The sequence below is a fragment of the Gymnoscopelus braueri genome, assembly GCF_963280865.1.
Source record: "Gymnoscopelus braueri genome assembly, chromosome: 11".
Lineage (NCBI taxonomy): Eukaryota > Metazoa > Chordata > Actinopteri > Myctophiformes > Myctophidae > Gymnoscopelus > Gymnoscopelus braueri.
In genome coordinates, this window is record NC_137613.1 from 39,084,089 (window position 1) to 39,100,067 (window position 15,979).

The 15,979-nt window shown below is 41.5% G+C and overlaps 1 protein-coding gene across 1 annotated transcript in view; it reads left to right on the top strand.

Annotated features, from left to right (window-relative positions):
* LOC308095953 (solute carrier family 45 member 4-like) overlaps positions 1-15,979 on the top strand; it is a 54,931-nt gene that overhangs the window by 25,576 nt on the left and 13,376 nt on the right. The window contains 2 exon segments of the mRNA XM_080443137.1: positions 12,818-12,958; positions 12,961-13,005. Of these exon segments, the coding sequence (XP_080299263.1) occupies positions 12,818-12,958; positions 12,961-13,005 (186 nt within the window).

Sequence of the window (15,979 nt, forward strand, 5' to 3'; positions counted from 1 at the left end):
CCAGGGGCCTGATTTGTCCCGTGGGCCAAATCAGTTGAATATCTAGGCCTTACAGTTACCCTGTTAGTTTAGTTCTCTTTAGTGCTTAGGCTCTGAGTCAACATGTTGTTAGTCCCTTTCCCTTGCATTGAGGTTATATGCCTTAAGGCTTAAGGCCTTGTATCACCCTGTTGGGCTCTTTTACTTGCTATCTCCCCCTCTTTCTGTTTTATCAGGTGGCCTGTTTCCTTGGCTAACCTTCCCACTCTCTGGCACTGTGTCATCTGGCAGCAACACTACACTTCCAGCTAACTTACGGTCTACTGACTGAACGCTATGGCAGCATGTTGGGTATATATGTCCAACATACTACTACCATATTGCTTTCAGTCAAGGTTTCTACTTTAGCATTCTTTATTGTGACCCTGATCAGTGGTTTTTAACTCTTGCCCAGGAATATTACCCCGAATGCAACTGTTTGCATTTCAGCCATTCACTGCTGACCTGGGTGACCAGGTGAATGCCAGGTGAACTACACTGTAGATTACAAACAAGCAGTGGCATAGGTATGCAGGACTGGAATTGAGAAATACTGGCCTAGACGGAATCACTCAAGTTTCTTGCCATAGTGCTGTGTGCTTATCCAACATGTATCGGACATCTGTCCAGAAACAGGACTAAGACCCTGTTTTTACAGGAAAGCTCTTGAGGATTCTGAGTGTTAATTTAACTCGGAGAGTTTAACAACAGAATCTTTAAATGAACACTGGATTTTGCTGTGTAGGAAAGCTAAGAGGCAGGCAGCCATCAGGGGAGGTGCAGTAGAGAATTCGGGAGGAATTTTATTCTCAGCCCTGCAGGTACAGTACATGTGGTTCAGGAGATGGGTGCCTAGCCTACACTATCTCGGGCCTCAGCCGGAGTGAATTTGATCAACTGGCAGCTACAGTACGGCATGGTCCATCTAGATACACAAGACCATGTTGTCCCATCTATTTATGTGTACAGTACTTGGACTAATCTTTCTCTAGCGAGCATGATGCTGCTGTTGGTGTGTGCCAGTATGGTAGCTACTGTAGTTGTCTAATCCATTAAGTGATCCTATCGCGCTACTGTAGGTTGTCTAATCTAGACTCTGACCTTGGAGCCTGTGTGTGACTGGGTTATATAAACCAGTGGCTTCAGGTCAGACACCGACTAATCACCATAATCTTTCCCTGTCATTCAAACACTGGTACAGAGATGGATGGATGCAGGCATGGATGGATGGATGGATGGATGGATCGACAGAGATAGATTGATAGAGATGGTTATATAGATGGATTGATGAACAGATGGACAGATGGTCTTTAAGATGGTTTAAAGAGGCGATGATACAAACTATGTTGGAGACAGAGCTGGAAGTGAGAAACTGGGAGATAGCGTATCCCATGTGTGAACAGTATGTGCCTGCCGAGCTAGAGTCTTGGGTTGCATTTTTGACTGCGTGCGTGCGTGTGTGTGTGTGTGTGTGTGTGTGTGCACGTGTGTGTGTGTGTGTTAGACCAGTCTGGTCAGTGAGTTATTTAAAGCTTTTTTTCTATTAATAGGCCTTTTATATAATAGCTGCAGTAACCTTTAGTTATTTATTAATATCCCTACTATGCATACACTGCGCACACGAAGCACTGTGTACAGTGCATGGCAGACACAAACACACACACTAGAGAGTTTGTACATATAGAATGAGTTGATATTAAATGGTTAGCATTCATCCTAGTGCTGCTTGTGAAGATCTGCTGGAGTTTGCTTAAATGTGGCATCCCTATTTTGGACGTGCCATTATAGGACGAAGATCTTCGAAAATCTTTCAGAAATAGCAATTGGTGATTGTAGATCACCTATTAAAAAAATAATTGAGTATAGGGCTTACATGATTAATAGGCAATTGACAACCTGACACAATCTTGCCTTAAAGTGGTAAAGACGATTCTTTATTATCCATACTGGCATTGATGCAGTGTTTGGGTTGGCTTGGGCAGACTGTGTGTGTGTGTGTGTGTGTGTGTGTGTGTGTGTGTGTGTGTGTGTGTGTGTGTGTGTGTGTGTGTGTGTGTGTGTGTGTGTGTGTGTGTGTGTGTGTGTGTGTGTGTGTGTGTGTGTGTGTGTGTGTGTGTGTGTGTGTGTGTGTGTGTTTTCAGTGCAACACTATATGGCCCAGTTATGTGTTTGCTAATCGGGGTCAGATATGAATGGAATGCACAGTACACAGAATGTGCGTGTGTCAGCACCCGCACCACCACAGACCGACCTACCCACTCACCCAGCCGGGGAGGTGAGGTCATCAAAAACAAAACAAAAAAACCCACCACAGTGCTCTCAGGTGATAACGCTGGACAAAGAAATGTAGCGCTGAGCACGCTTTACAAACACAGGTCGAGTCCATATCAGATCAAGTAAACACCTGATGGGATGCAGAGTGGGCATGTGTGGTTCCATAATAATAATAATGATAATAATAATGAATGACATTTATATATCACGTCTTTTCATATACAGTATAAGAATTCAGGTCAAAGTGCTGTACAATACAGCACAAAAGAAAGGAAAAATAACGAATTAATGCATTTAAAAAAAGGAGCAATCAATTTAAAACTAAAACATGATTGTTCAATACAACAGAATCACCTTATAAGATGCTATTTAAAAGCTAGATTGAGAGATGGGTTTTCAACTGATGCTTAAAGATGTTTGCTGAGCTTGCCTCCCTGATTTCTTGAGCTTGCCTCCTTGATTTCTTGATGTAATGTAGACATTTTGTATGCAGCATCACCAATTATTTTCTGGATTTTGATTGTAACCTCCAGAAATCTAGCAGCAGATGACCTGAGTTCTCTTGGGGGCATTTATATCGTCAGTGAGTCAGTGAGGTAGGCTGCACATTTTGATCCCAGGATAAGTTCCAGTCTCCGAAGCAGATGGAAACCTTTTCAGGCACAAAATCACTTGATGAGAACCACCATTGCTTTTAGAATGCATAGATTAAGTCAATAATTTAATAATACAATCTAACAAAGAATGATGACAATATGATACCACAGAATAAATATATTGCACTGCTATTCTTTAAAAGAAAAAAAGAAAAGAATTACATGCATGGGTGGGCATTCTTTTTGAGCACAAGCAACTAACAACAACTCAAGATCACGCGGTAGATCTTCAAGACATGGTTAACCACCCCTGTTGTAGAGAGACCTGTTGACTCTGGAAGATCATCACCTCCAACTCCTTACATAATATCAAGCCTATGATTTAGTTTTGTCTTTTTAAATTAATTGGTATTCCCACAACTGCATAGTTGCCAAAACATATATTATGAAACCATAAAAACAATGTTTTTCATGTGCTACTCAATGAAACGGACACTAGACTATTAGCATAACACCACACACACACACACACACACACACACACACACACACACACACACACACACACACACACACACACACACACACACACACACACACACACACACACACACACACACACACACACACACACACACACACACACACACACACGTGCTCTGCACAGAGCCTAGTAGAGCCGAGTTCAGTAATGGCTGGCCTCGGGGCTAGTGTGTCTATTTAGTGATGGAGGGAATAGAAAACATCTGTTCTCCCCCAACCCCCCCCCTCCCCCATCTCTCTCAATGACACCCTCATTCACTGCTTTGGAAAGGACACACAGCTGAAAGCCTGCATGGATGCAGAAGATATTGACAGACGGGCACGCTTTGAAACCGACCCCTGCGTGCTATGATCAATTAATTAGTTGATTTGACAGGAAGCTGGCAGCGGGAGGCAGCAAGTGCTGTCAGTAGGAGCAGTGGTGGACAACTTCTGTACTCAAGTAAATACTCAAGTATTCAAAAGTACATATTACGAAGTACATTTTCAGAAATTGTCAACGGTCCGATTTTTTTTATTTTATAGTGAAAATAGCAGATTTACAAGCTCACAACACGCCGCACTGCAACGGGTTGTGAGCTTGTAGGTCGGCTATTATCACTATATTTGAAATGGGGCTTAAGTGGTTAATTCATCATAATATATTTTTGTATGTTTCGGTCCCAAGAGTCCCTTCCTAGAAATGTAGTCAAAAGTACAACATTGAGTGAAAGTCATCAGCTTGCAAAAAAATAAAACCATAAAACAAATACTGCAAAAATGTACTTAAGTACAGTACTCAAAGTACATTAACATCCTGTGAGACAGGCTCTGTGATAGGTCAGTCAAAAAACCCGCCTTCCTGCTGTCAATCAAATGCTCACATTTCATGTGACAGATGGAACATACATTATCAGACAGATGGATACTTATGTAAATACATTAACACTCAGATGGATACTTATGTAAATACATATAAACACTCAGATCACACCGTCCCTGTGTACAAAATACACATTCTTTCAATCTTTACTCTCCTTCTCTCTCTCCCTTGCTTCCTCTATGCCCCCCTTTCTTTCTGTCTGTCTGTCTGTCTGTCTGTCTGTCTGTCTGTATGGTGCAAGTTACAGACCGTTCACTGGAGCTTTTATGCATTTACCCCAATGAAGAGCAGAAAACATGGATTAGCAGACGTGAGATCAGATTTGCACCCACATCACACACACTGTAACTGTATATGTTGAGCCTTGTCCCGCTGAGACTTCCCTTGCAACCCCTCTATCTCTCTCTGCTTCTCCCTCACCCAGCCCCCCCCCCCCCCCTCTCCCAGTAAGAGGTACCTAGTTGACTGCGGCAGTGTTACATAACATTGCTGACTAGCAGCAGCTGCTGTGAGGGTCTAATGCAGTTTTAATGCTGCCCTTTCGTTGGATGAGTGTGTGTTTGTTGGGGGTCCTTTACTGTACACACATACGGTATAAGGGAGAATATCCATCAAGGTGCATTTAATGGCTGATGCACAAACTGTGTGTGTGTGTGTGTGTGTGGGGGTGCGTGTGTGTTGTGTGTGTCATTTGCATGCTTTAATACCACCCAATGGTCCACCCGTGCACTTGCATCAATCATTTGGAAATCTGCTTAGATGCTGCAGTTTTGTTCTGTAATGACTAATGAGCTTTCAGCCCCAGTGGATTCTTATTTATTTGCTATGACACATTTTTCAATATTTCAGTGTTGAAGAAACGCCACTTTCTGAGATGAAGTCAATATTTAATTCTTGTAGGCACTATGCTAATGACCTTGGTGTGTGTGCGTGTAATTGATGTCTTCATCCATCTCTTGTTGCTAGGAAGTGCTGTGACTTTTTTTTTTAAACCTCGCCTTTATTGTTACATTTCTCTTTCATATTTTCCCTGTCTTTGTCCTCATCTCACATCTAATTTATTTTTATTTTCCTCTCTCTCCCTCCCTCTCTCTGTATCTCTGTCGCTCTGTTTCTCTCTGTCTCTCAGTCTCATCTTCCATAAAACATATCAATTATGAAGTGTTCATCTTAATATTTTATATCTCCATGCACTGTCCATCTGCTTTCTTTTCTTTTCTTTTCTTTTCTTTTCTTTTCTTTTCTTTTCTTTTCTTTTCTTTTCTTTTCTTTTCTTTTCTTTTCTTTTCCTCTTTCTTTCTTTCTTCCTTTCTGACCATGCTGGATTACTTTCTTTGTTTCTTATTTCTCTCTCTTCTTGAAATGCACCTGACTCAGCAGTGCTGGGACCCTCTTTTTCTTTCTCATAACCACCTGCTTCCTGCTTTTCCTCTATTACTCTCAGTCTCTCTCCTTCCTTCCTTCCTTCCTTCCTGACTTCTGACCTACTCTCACTTTTTGCATGTTTCTTTCCCTTTCCCCCCCTCCCGCTGTCTTGCAGCGTTTCCCACGTCTCCTCAGGATACCAGTTGTACTCTGCAGTGAGGAATGAGCCTATGGTATCTCATTGTTTTGTGTTTATAGCTTGAAGCGAGTGGGAGGCAAGGAGAGATGCCGAGAGATGAACAGAATGAAGGAATGGTGATGGGAGGGAAGGTTTTATCAGTTTTTTTACAGAGGAAAAGACAGACTTATTCATTCTTTTCATGTGCTTTCTCAGACAAGTTCATATAACTCTGAGACAGTGAAAAAGCACCAAATGGTCAGTTTTAACACTTAAATGACTGCTCAGAAAGTTGCCGTGCAAGAAATTATCGCGGCCTAAGCCTTTTTCAAGCCCTCCTTCAAATGTCTAACCCAAGATATTAGAATTCAGCAGCTGAATACCCCCCCCCCCCCCCCCCCAACAAAAAATAACATAAATAACCATTATTATTAATAAATATACAGTAATTGTTTTCTGAAGAGGCCTTATACTGTGCTGGAATGAACGAGACACACACACACACACACACACACACACACACACACACACACACACACACACACACACACACACACACACACACACACACACACACACACACACACACACACACTCGGATGAATGAACAGCCTGTATTCTCACAGTCTCACACATTGAGGTCCATTGTGTCTTTATGTGTGTGTGTGTGTGTACACCTTTGTGTGTGTGTGTAGGTAGTAAAATGAGTGCTTTGATGACAGATGGAAGCAGATTGTGAGTTTTGGTCTTCCCACGACCAGTCAGCTGTGCTGGTCAGACGGTTCACACCAACAGCCTCACATTATCTTCCTGTCTGCTTCACCTCCTTCACCTTCTTCACTCAACTCTATCCTCTCCCCTCTTCTCCTCTGCTCTCCTCTCCTCTCGCTTTGTAACCACATGAACCCGACTGTCCCCATTCTGGGCATGTGATATTCGTGATAATAGGCCAACATTTGCTCAAAATAGGTGAGCATTCTGCAAAAATAGGCGAGCATTCTGTGAAAATGGACAATCTATAAGCTCACAATGTGTCCTTTTGCACCACATTGTGAGCTTTTTGTTGGCTATTTTTGGTGAAGGGATTTGATGTTGATGAAAAAGGAGGGGACCAGGTATAGACCCCTGGGTGACTCTCTCTCTCTCTCTCTCTCTCTCTCTCTCTCTCTCTCCATCCCAGTTTCCCCCTTTCTGCCTCTTTCTCTCTGGTTCACTGTCTCTCCCTCTCTTTCTCACACTCTTTTCCCCCTTCCCTTCTTGTAGATTTATTTTTCTCAGTCTTCATCTCTCTCTCCGTCTCTCCGCCTCATAGTAAATGTTTCCTGCTTTTCACTCAGTATTGTTCCACATGCGTATGTGGGAACAGAGCCGTGGCCTTTATTTTTCAAGGTGTGTTTGTGTGTTTTGTGTTCTCTGCACTGTGTGTGTGTGTGTGTGTGTGTGTGTGTGTGTGTGTGTGTGTGTGTGTGCGTGTGTGTGCGTGTGCATTTTGTATGTATTTGTGTGGGAACTATTTACTCAAATCTGTTTTCCTGTTTTGATGTTGACAAACCTTACGGACAGACAGACAGATTCCTATCTGCTGCTTTGTCTCCACTTTATGGCTTTGTTTGACGTTTAACATAGTGTCAGTTTATGAACACTGTGTGTGTGTGTGTGTGTGTGTGTGTGTGTGTGTGTGTGTGTGTGTGTGCGTGTGCATGTGCATGCGTGTGCACGATCGCGCGCGTGCATTGTGTGTGCTAGTGTTGTGTGTTTGCATAATGTGCGTGCATATGTGCTGTGTTCATGCGCCTGGGTGTTTTAAACCTTTAATTTTTGTACACAGACACACACACACACACACACACACACACACACACACACACACACACACACACACACACACACACACACACACACACACACACACACACACACACACACACACACAGGTGCTGTGTCTGTGTATGTTGGCGTGTGAAATAATGAGGGGGATAGAGGGAGGGAGAGATGGAGAGAGAGACAAAGAGAATAGGGCTTTTCTGGGATAAAGAACAAACCGGTTATATTTTATATGAACAAACCCCAGAAGAGGAAGTGCTGTATGAATGACCTGACCATTTTAGGAGACAGGAAGTGGAGGTGATGGAGTCTCTGTGGTTACAGGGTTCCCAAGACTTGGTCACTGCAGTGACAAGAGGTCAAGCCTCGGTTATGGCCCACAGCGACCCGTACAGTAGTGTTATAGTTAGGCCTGCCCTGTCACAATTATTACATAATCACCCAATCGCAATTATTTGAGATAATCTCAATTATTTTGCATAATCATCATGATTATTGAAAATAAAATAACAAAATAAAAAAGCGTGTTGTAAGCTTGTAGACATACATTTCTTTTGGTTAATTATAGTTATTAAATATGTCAGTAATTTCTTTGTATATTAGTTATATTTGTCATATCTGCCCTGTGAAACTTTTGTTTACAAAGCTTAAAAGCCAAACAGAAATGTAATGTTTTTTTACATGTTCCAATGTTCTATCTACACAATTAAATCGTTGATATTAGATGTCACGATCATGACAGCCCTAGCTACAGTGGCACAGGACAATAGCAATATCGCCTGTTGTACTGCTGTGCTCCCATTGGACTGTGCATTTCAAATCTTCTCTTAAATCTCACCTTATTGCGTTCCAGTTCAAGGAATCACATTTTCTGCCCCAGTACAGCACAGTCAGAACATCAATGACACTCTCTCCATGTTTAAAGAACCAGAACCAGATGCAGACTCGGAGTCTTGGATCTGTAACAATTAGCGATGCATTAGGCTTTCCTCCGACTGCAGGCATATCCAATTTGTTTCTCCAATCTGATCTTTAGGACCGACTATCCACACTGTGATTTGCCATGTGAAGTGATCAGATGGATTTTATTATTTTATTTTATTCCTAACCGATTAACATTGGTTGCTGTGGTAACGAGAGTGAGCTTGTAGATCAATCAGGCTTCAGTGCCCAAGCGTCCAAACTGAGATACATCTTTAGAAATAGGATTTGAATCACATTTCAAACCACCTAGGAATGTGGTTCAAATCAGTTTTTTTTTTTCTGTTCAGACTTGATAAACACCTATCTCATTCCAATCTGGATAGGCCAAAAATCGGTTTTAGGCTGCTACTCTAAACATAGCCTTAAGGTCCTTACACACCGGCGAATATGCGAATATACGCAAAATTCAGACTCGTTCCGAATAATTAAAAGACGCTTTTTCGCTTCGCGAAACTGATGTGGACGCTTGCATTGACTTTATAAGGTTTTTAAAAAAAAAGTATTTATTCGCATGAAGAATTCGCCCCGGTGTGTAAGGACCTTTAGTCTCACATGATGGTCAGATCCACCGTCTTACGTAATTAATTCCAGAAACGGGAGGGTCTGAATTAGAGCGCTGTATCAGGGTCCCACGGGACTCGACAACGCAAAGGTTGCGTGAGCGGGCGTTTTTTTTAAATGCCAGCCTGTGTTGCTGTCCATGGTGCTGTAATGGCTGTTTCTCTCGCTCTCTCTCATTCTGTGTTTGTTTGTAATGTTTTTGCGCCCAATGGAAATAATACAGGATTATGCAGGGCTAGACGATAATATTGCAGGATAATGCCGGACTTAATGGCACTTAAATGATGTATGCGGGCAGGAGCAGCGGTCAGAAATTAACTGCGGGTGGTCAGAAATGAAACGGGCGTGGGCGGGAATGGTCAGGAGTGGAACTAAGGGCTCTAGTCTGAATCACATGTCAGAATGTCTGGGTTTTGCCCGAGAAAAACTAAGATAAGTCTCTGATTGGCTGGTGCTGAAACGGAAGTCTGTGGTTGGTCCGTGGTTGGTAAATTATTACAACTAGTCCATACCCGTGGGGGGATATGCGAATTTGGAGGTGTGGCTCATTCCCCTTTGATACTACACATTAATCAATGCAAGCATGAGTGTTGGGCAAGTTACTCAAAAACAGTTATATATTACTTGTTACTTGTTTAAAAAGTAATAATATTACTTTACATATTACTCCCTGCCAAAAGTAACTTGTTACTTATTACTTTACTTTACCTGCAGCCTACATTGTAAAATCCTCATTGTTGCTTTAACTCCGAAAAATGACGTGATGGGTCCATTTTGTTCCATTTGTACACTCATTTGAATTAAATGAACACTAAGACTTTTACTGTGTATGAATTCATAACTTACAGACTAAATGAAAACCACACCTGGAGCCAGTTGCACCACATAAAAAAAAAAGAAGAAGCCATTTAAGCTTTAACTAGGCTAAGTTTGAACTCAAACTGATAATGAGACACAATGTTTGAACATTAAAGCAGTTCAGCTCCAAACAAAGTGTTCGGCCAATAAGGCTATATGAGGCCAACATGTGACAGTGCATTTCAATGCAATCCAAAAATATGCACATTAGCATAACAAGTTTGTCACAGTCAGTCACAATTTCACAAATAGCCCTAGAATATTAACCTGAGTGACAGTAATAAGTTTAACAAAAATGTAGTGTTAAATTATATATTCGTATATCTGAAGGACAAAACATTCTGTACGGCTGGATATTTAGTGCATCATTATACATCTGGTGTCCTATAACTTGCCAAACAAAACCTGGGTCAGGCTTGACAACAATATTTGAACCCTTCATGGGGCATAACTTAATATCCACAGATATTAAACATACGATCCACAAGAATCCGAGATTGAACCATTAGAATTGAGTACGTATGTGTTAGATTGCGAAAGATTGGAGGGGTGAATCTGGGAACCAGCTTGACTTCCAGCTTGACTTCTGTGTGTGTGTGTGTGTGTGTGTGTGTGTGTGTGTGTGTGTGTGTGTGTGTGTGTGTGTGTGTGTGTGTGTGTGTGTGTGTGTGTGTGTGTGTGTGTGTGTGTGTGTGTGTGTGTGTGTGTGTGTGTGTGTGTGTGTGTGTGTGTGTGTCGCCTCATTCAGCTGACAATTCAGTCACTCTAGAAAGATGGGACACAGTAGAGTTATATAATTCACCCATTTTCAACCTATCTTCATATGATTGGTCATCACTAATGATCATTATAATATGGTACCATTTCTGTCTACTCACTCTGTGTCTCAGAGGGCTGCTGTGGACAGTTCAGAAACCTGCCTACCAGTGACATCATCGATGGGGAATCCAAGCTAATTGAAACGGCAAGCTTTCTATTCCTGGAACGTTAGCATGCTATAATGGAAGCCATTGTTCTCGCGTTAATAAAAATAGATTAAAAAAAAGAAATGTTTGGAAAAAGTTATCTGCCTAACTATGATGTCCCTGGTAGGTGAATTTCTGAAGTGAAGAACAGACCAAGTAGGAAAAAATGGCGCCATTTTATCATGAGCATTAGTGAGGAGCTAAGGACCAATTATATGAAGATAGGTTGAAAATGGGTGAAGTCGTCCTTTAAGGTCACCCAGTTTTGAAATTACTAGGCCTGTCCCCGACTAAGGATTTGTTTAGTCGAATCTAATTGGCGACTAATTGCCAATAGTCGACTGGCAGTCGACTAATATAAAAAAATAAAAATAAAAATAGGGCCAAAACACTTTTTTTGTTGTTTTTTTTTGTTGACTAGATTCGACTAAGAGACACGCAGTCGACTCGGACCCCCCGCGACTAACCAGTCGACTAGTCGACTTAGTCGAGGTCAGGCCTAGAAATTACCATATATTCCCACTGGATATTTTCTATTTGACATCTTTGACACTTTGATATACACACACACAGTCACTTGAAAAACGAAAATTGTGTTCTGCGATTAATCTGTTATTGTATGTTGCATTTTATGGGACCTTCAACTTCTCTTTTGTAAACTCCTTCCCAGTCCAGATGTCACACACAATTTTGTGTCATGTGTCAAGTGCTCTTGGTCAGAAACAACAATAACTCCATCTCCAAGCTTTTATTCTTTTTTGTCTTGAAGGCTCATTCATACTTTGTCAAACAACTATATCACATGTGCAAGACTCATTTTTGCAAATGAGGGCCTGAACCCCAGGTTCGAAACCACATCTAGACTATGGTAATTAGTTGAGTCTATTTGTGTAGATGTATAATTCACACAATGTCAATGTGACAGTCCTTCCCATTCTCATGAACACAATATCTCAGAAACACCTGGAGGGAATTGCAATATACCGTATATGGCACAAACATCCACTTGGACTCAAGGATATACTGATTAGAATTTGGTGGTCAATTGTCAAAGGTTAAGCTCATTGTGACCTCAGAAATGACTTACCTTTCACCCCAAAAAAAAACTTTGATTAAATTCCTTCAGATGTGGACAGACATGGATGTAAGCTGCAACTTGTCGGTGGAGGCATACAACCCCGACGCGATGCGGTATTTCTAGTTAATGTTGATGCCATAAACAAAAACAGACATGCATGGGTTGAAGTCAAATGAACAGGACATGAAGCACTATGAAGTCATTATCTAATGCACTACAAACACACTGGACAACCTGTTCTTTGACTTGATAAAAGCCAGGTCTCAGAGAGAATCTTCATCGAATGTTGCAACTGACCATAACTCATCAAATAGTACTTTAAATACAACAAGGGAATTTCACTCTGGATCAGAATGTTATTCATGCCACCTAGTGATTTAGGTGTATGAAAGGTGCTGTATAAATAAAGTTGCCTTGCATTGCCGTGACATCATTTAGATGTGAGGTGTCCTGCTGAATGTGGCACTGACCTGCTTGCAATGATCTAGGTTGGAATCCAGCTCATAACCTGTGTCAAATGTCTAACCCTTGCATTCATTCATGCAATTTATTTTTACACATAATTAAATTTAAATTGTGGGTAATCTATCTAATCTAGCACACACAGGCAAACTCACAGATACACTCACACAAACCTTTTCTCTGTCCAATTTTCACTGTACAGTCAGGAGTAACGGATATGCCCTAAACTATTTATCTCTCCCTTCCCAGGTCTCCCAGAGCAGTACTACAGTTTAACCTGGTTCCTGAGTCCTATACTGGGTCTGATGTTCACGCCTCTCATTGGATCAGCCAGTGACCGCTGCACTCTGCCATGGGGGAGGAGAAGACCTTTCATACTGGCCCTGTGCATTGAACACTACTGGGAGTGGCACTGTTTCTCAATGGATCGCTTATCGGTGGGTGCCTGCGTGTGAGTGATTGAGTGAGAGAGAGAGTGAGAGAGAGAGAGAGAGAGAGAGAGAGGAGAGAGAGAAGAGAGAGAGAGAGAGAGAGAGAGAGAGGAGAGAGAGAGAGAGAGAGAGAGAGAGAGAGAGAGAGAGAGAGAGAGAGGAGAGAGAGAGAGATGAGAGAGAGAGAGAGAGAGAGAGAGAGAGAGAGAGAGAGATAGAGAGGAGAGGAGAGAGAGAGAGAGAGAGAGAGAGAGAGAGAGAAGGAAAAGAAGTGGGAGATTTAGAATCCTTTATGATCAACAGAGGATACTATTTTTTAATAGATCATATACTAACGTGCAAAAAGGACTAGCTGCTAGCTTTCAGACAAATATAATCTCTTAAGTCAAAATGCATTGAAAGAGGCAGCTTGGCAGACAAAAATTGCCTCTAGGAATAATTGTGATGCAAAGCACTTCAACGAACACCTTTTGATTCAACGCCTGGCAAACAAATCACAGTGGTATGAGGTAAACACAGTTAATTTTAAAAAGATTTGGGACTTCCTACAAAGTAAAGAAAAGCTAAAGAAATGTCTGCACAATTAACAATTCCGCATACTGAAAATCGTTTCTGTTTTCGGTTGTGCACATCGTCATACGATGAATATAAATCAGGCTTAAGATGAAAGATAACACAGAAGAGAGGGGCAGCATCATTCTCTCCGTCTCCGTATTTGCAGTCTTGCAGTGGAAGAACTGTACTCGATTAAAACATCACTTGCGCACACACACTGGTACCCTTATGGACTGGGTGTGTGTGTGTGTGTGTGTGTGTGTGTGTGTGTGTGTGTGTGTTGTGTGTGTTTGTGTGTGTGTTGTGTGTGTGTGTGTGTGTGTGTGTGTGTGTGTGTGTGTGTGTGTGGTGTGTGTGTGTGTGTGTGTGTGTGTGTGTGTGTGTGTGTGTGTGTGTGTGTGTGTGTGTGTGTGTGTCGCCTCATTCAGCTGACAATTCAGTCACTCTAGAAAGATGGGACACAGTAGAGTTATATAATTCACCCATTTTCAACCTATCTTCATATGATTGGTCATCACTAATGATCATTATAATATGGTACCATTTCTGTCTACTCACTCTGTGTCTCAGAGGGCTGCTGTGGACAGTTCAGAAACCTGCCTACCAGTGACATCATCGATGGGGAATCCAAGCTAATTGAAACGGCAAGCTTTCTATTCCTGGAACGTTAGCATGCTATAATGGAAGCCATTGTTCTCGCGTTAATAAAAATAGATTAAAAAAAAGAAATGTTTGGAAAAAGTTATCTGCCTAACTATGATGTCCCTGGTAGGTGAATTTCTGAAGTGAAGAACAGACCAAGTAGGAAAAAATGGCGCCATTTTATCATGAGCATTAGTGAGGAGCTAAGGACCAATTATATGAAGATAGGTTGAAAATGGGTGAAGTCGTCCTTTAAGGTCACCCAGTTTTGAAATTACTAGGCCTGTCCCCGACTAAGGATTTGTTTAGTCGAATCTAATTGGCGACTAATTGCCAATAGTCGACTGGCAGTCGACTAATATAAAAAAATAAAAATAAAAATAGGGCCAAAACACTTTTTTTGTTGTTTTTTTTTGTTGACTAGATTCGACTAAGAGACACGCAGTCGACTCGGACCCCCCGCGACTAACCAGTCGACTAGTCGACTTAGTCGAGGTCAGGCCTAGAAATTACCATATATTCCCTTATTCCCTTATTTATATAAGAGAGAGAGAGAGAGAGAGAAAATGAGAAGGAAAAGAAGTGGGAGATTTAGAATCCTTTATGATCAACAGAGGATACTATTTTTTAATAGATCATATACTAACGTGCAAAAAGGACTAGCTGCTAGCTTTCAGACAAATATAATCTCTTAAGTCAAAATGCATTGAAAGAGGCAGCTTGGCAGACAAAAATTGCCTCTAGGAATAATTGTGATGCAAAGCACTTCAACGAACACCTTTTGATTCACGCCTGGCAAACAAATCACAGTGGTATGAGGTAAACACAGTTAATTTTAAAAAGATTTGGGACTTCCTACAAAGTAAAGAAAAGCTAAAGAAATGTCTGCACAATTAACAATTCCGCATACTGAAAATCGTTTCTGTTTTCGGTGTGCAACATCGTCATACGATGAAATATAAATCAGGCTTAAGATGAAAGATAACACAGAAGAGAGGGAGCATCATTCTCTCCGTCTCCGTATTTGCAGTCTTGCAGTGGAAGAACTGTACTCGATAAAACATCACTTGCGCACACACACTGGTACCCTTATGGACTGGGTGTGACCTGCCCTCATTTGTTGTCGTCCTGATCAAATCCCACAGCTTATCACATCACCAGAATGTCATGCCAAGGTCACATGTAACTATAATTTACACACAAGGCAATTAAAAGTATTGATTACCACCTCACACAGTTAATGATTGCTGGGCTATCTATAGAAGCATTGTTCCGGACACACATGTCATTAGCCACACACACACACACACACACACACACGCACACACGCACACACACACACACACACTCATGCATGCACGTACGCACACTAACATTATCATTTCGCACGTTAACTGAGACATTAACTGTGAATAATACTCGCGTGCACACAGTGACATTATGTGTGTGTTGCTACGGTGACGGAGTAGGTTGCCATAGTAACAGATGATGAAGACAGCCTCCAAAGCATTTAAGAGGGATCGTCGTCACCTCTGACCCGAAGACACTTGTTAAACACATACACGTACACACATTACTTATTAACCTGTTTAATATACTGTACATGAACGCACAAACGTACAGTAATAAACTGCAACATTATCCATAATACATGCACACTTACAGTATGTAACCTTTCAGAAATGAGAAAGCAAAAAACAGAATACCATTACTGCCATTTGTGATGCTTTTGATGTGAAGTAACATTCACACATGCATTACATTCACACACCGAAGGTGGAGG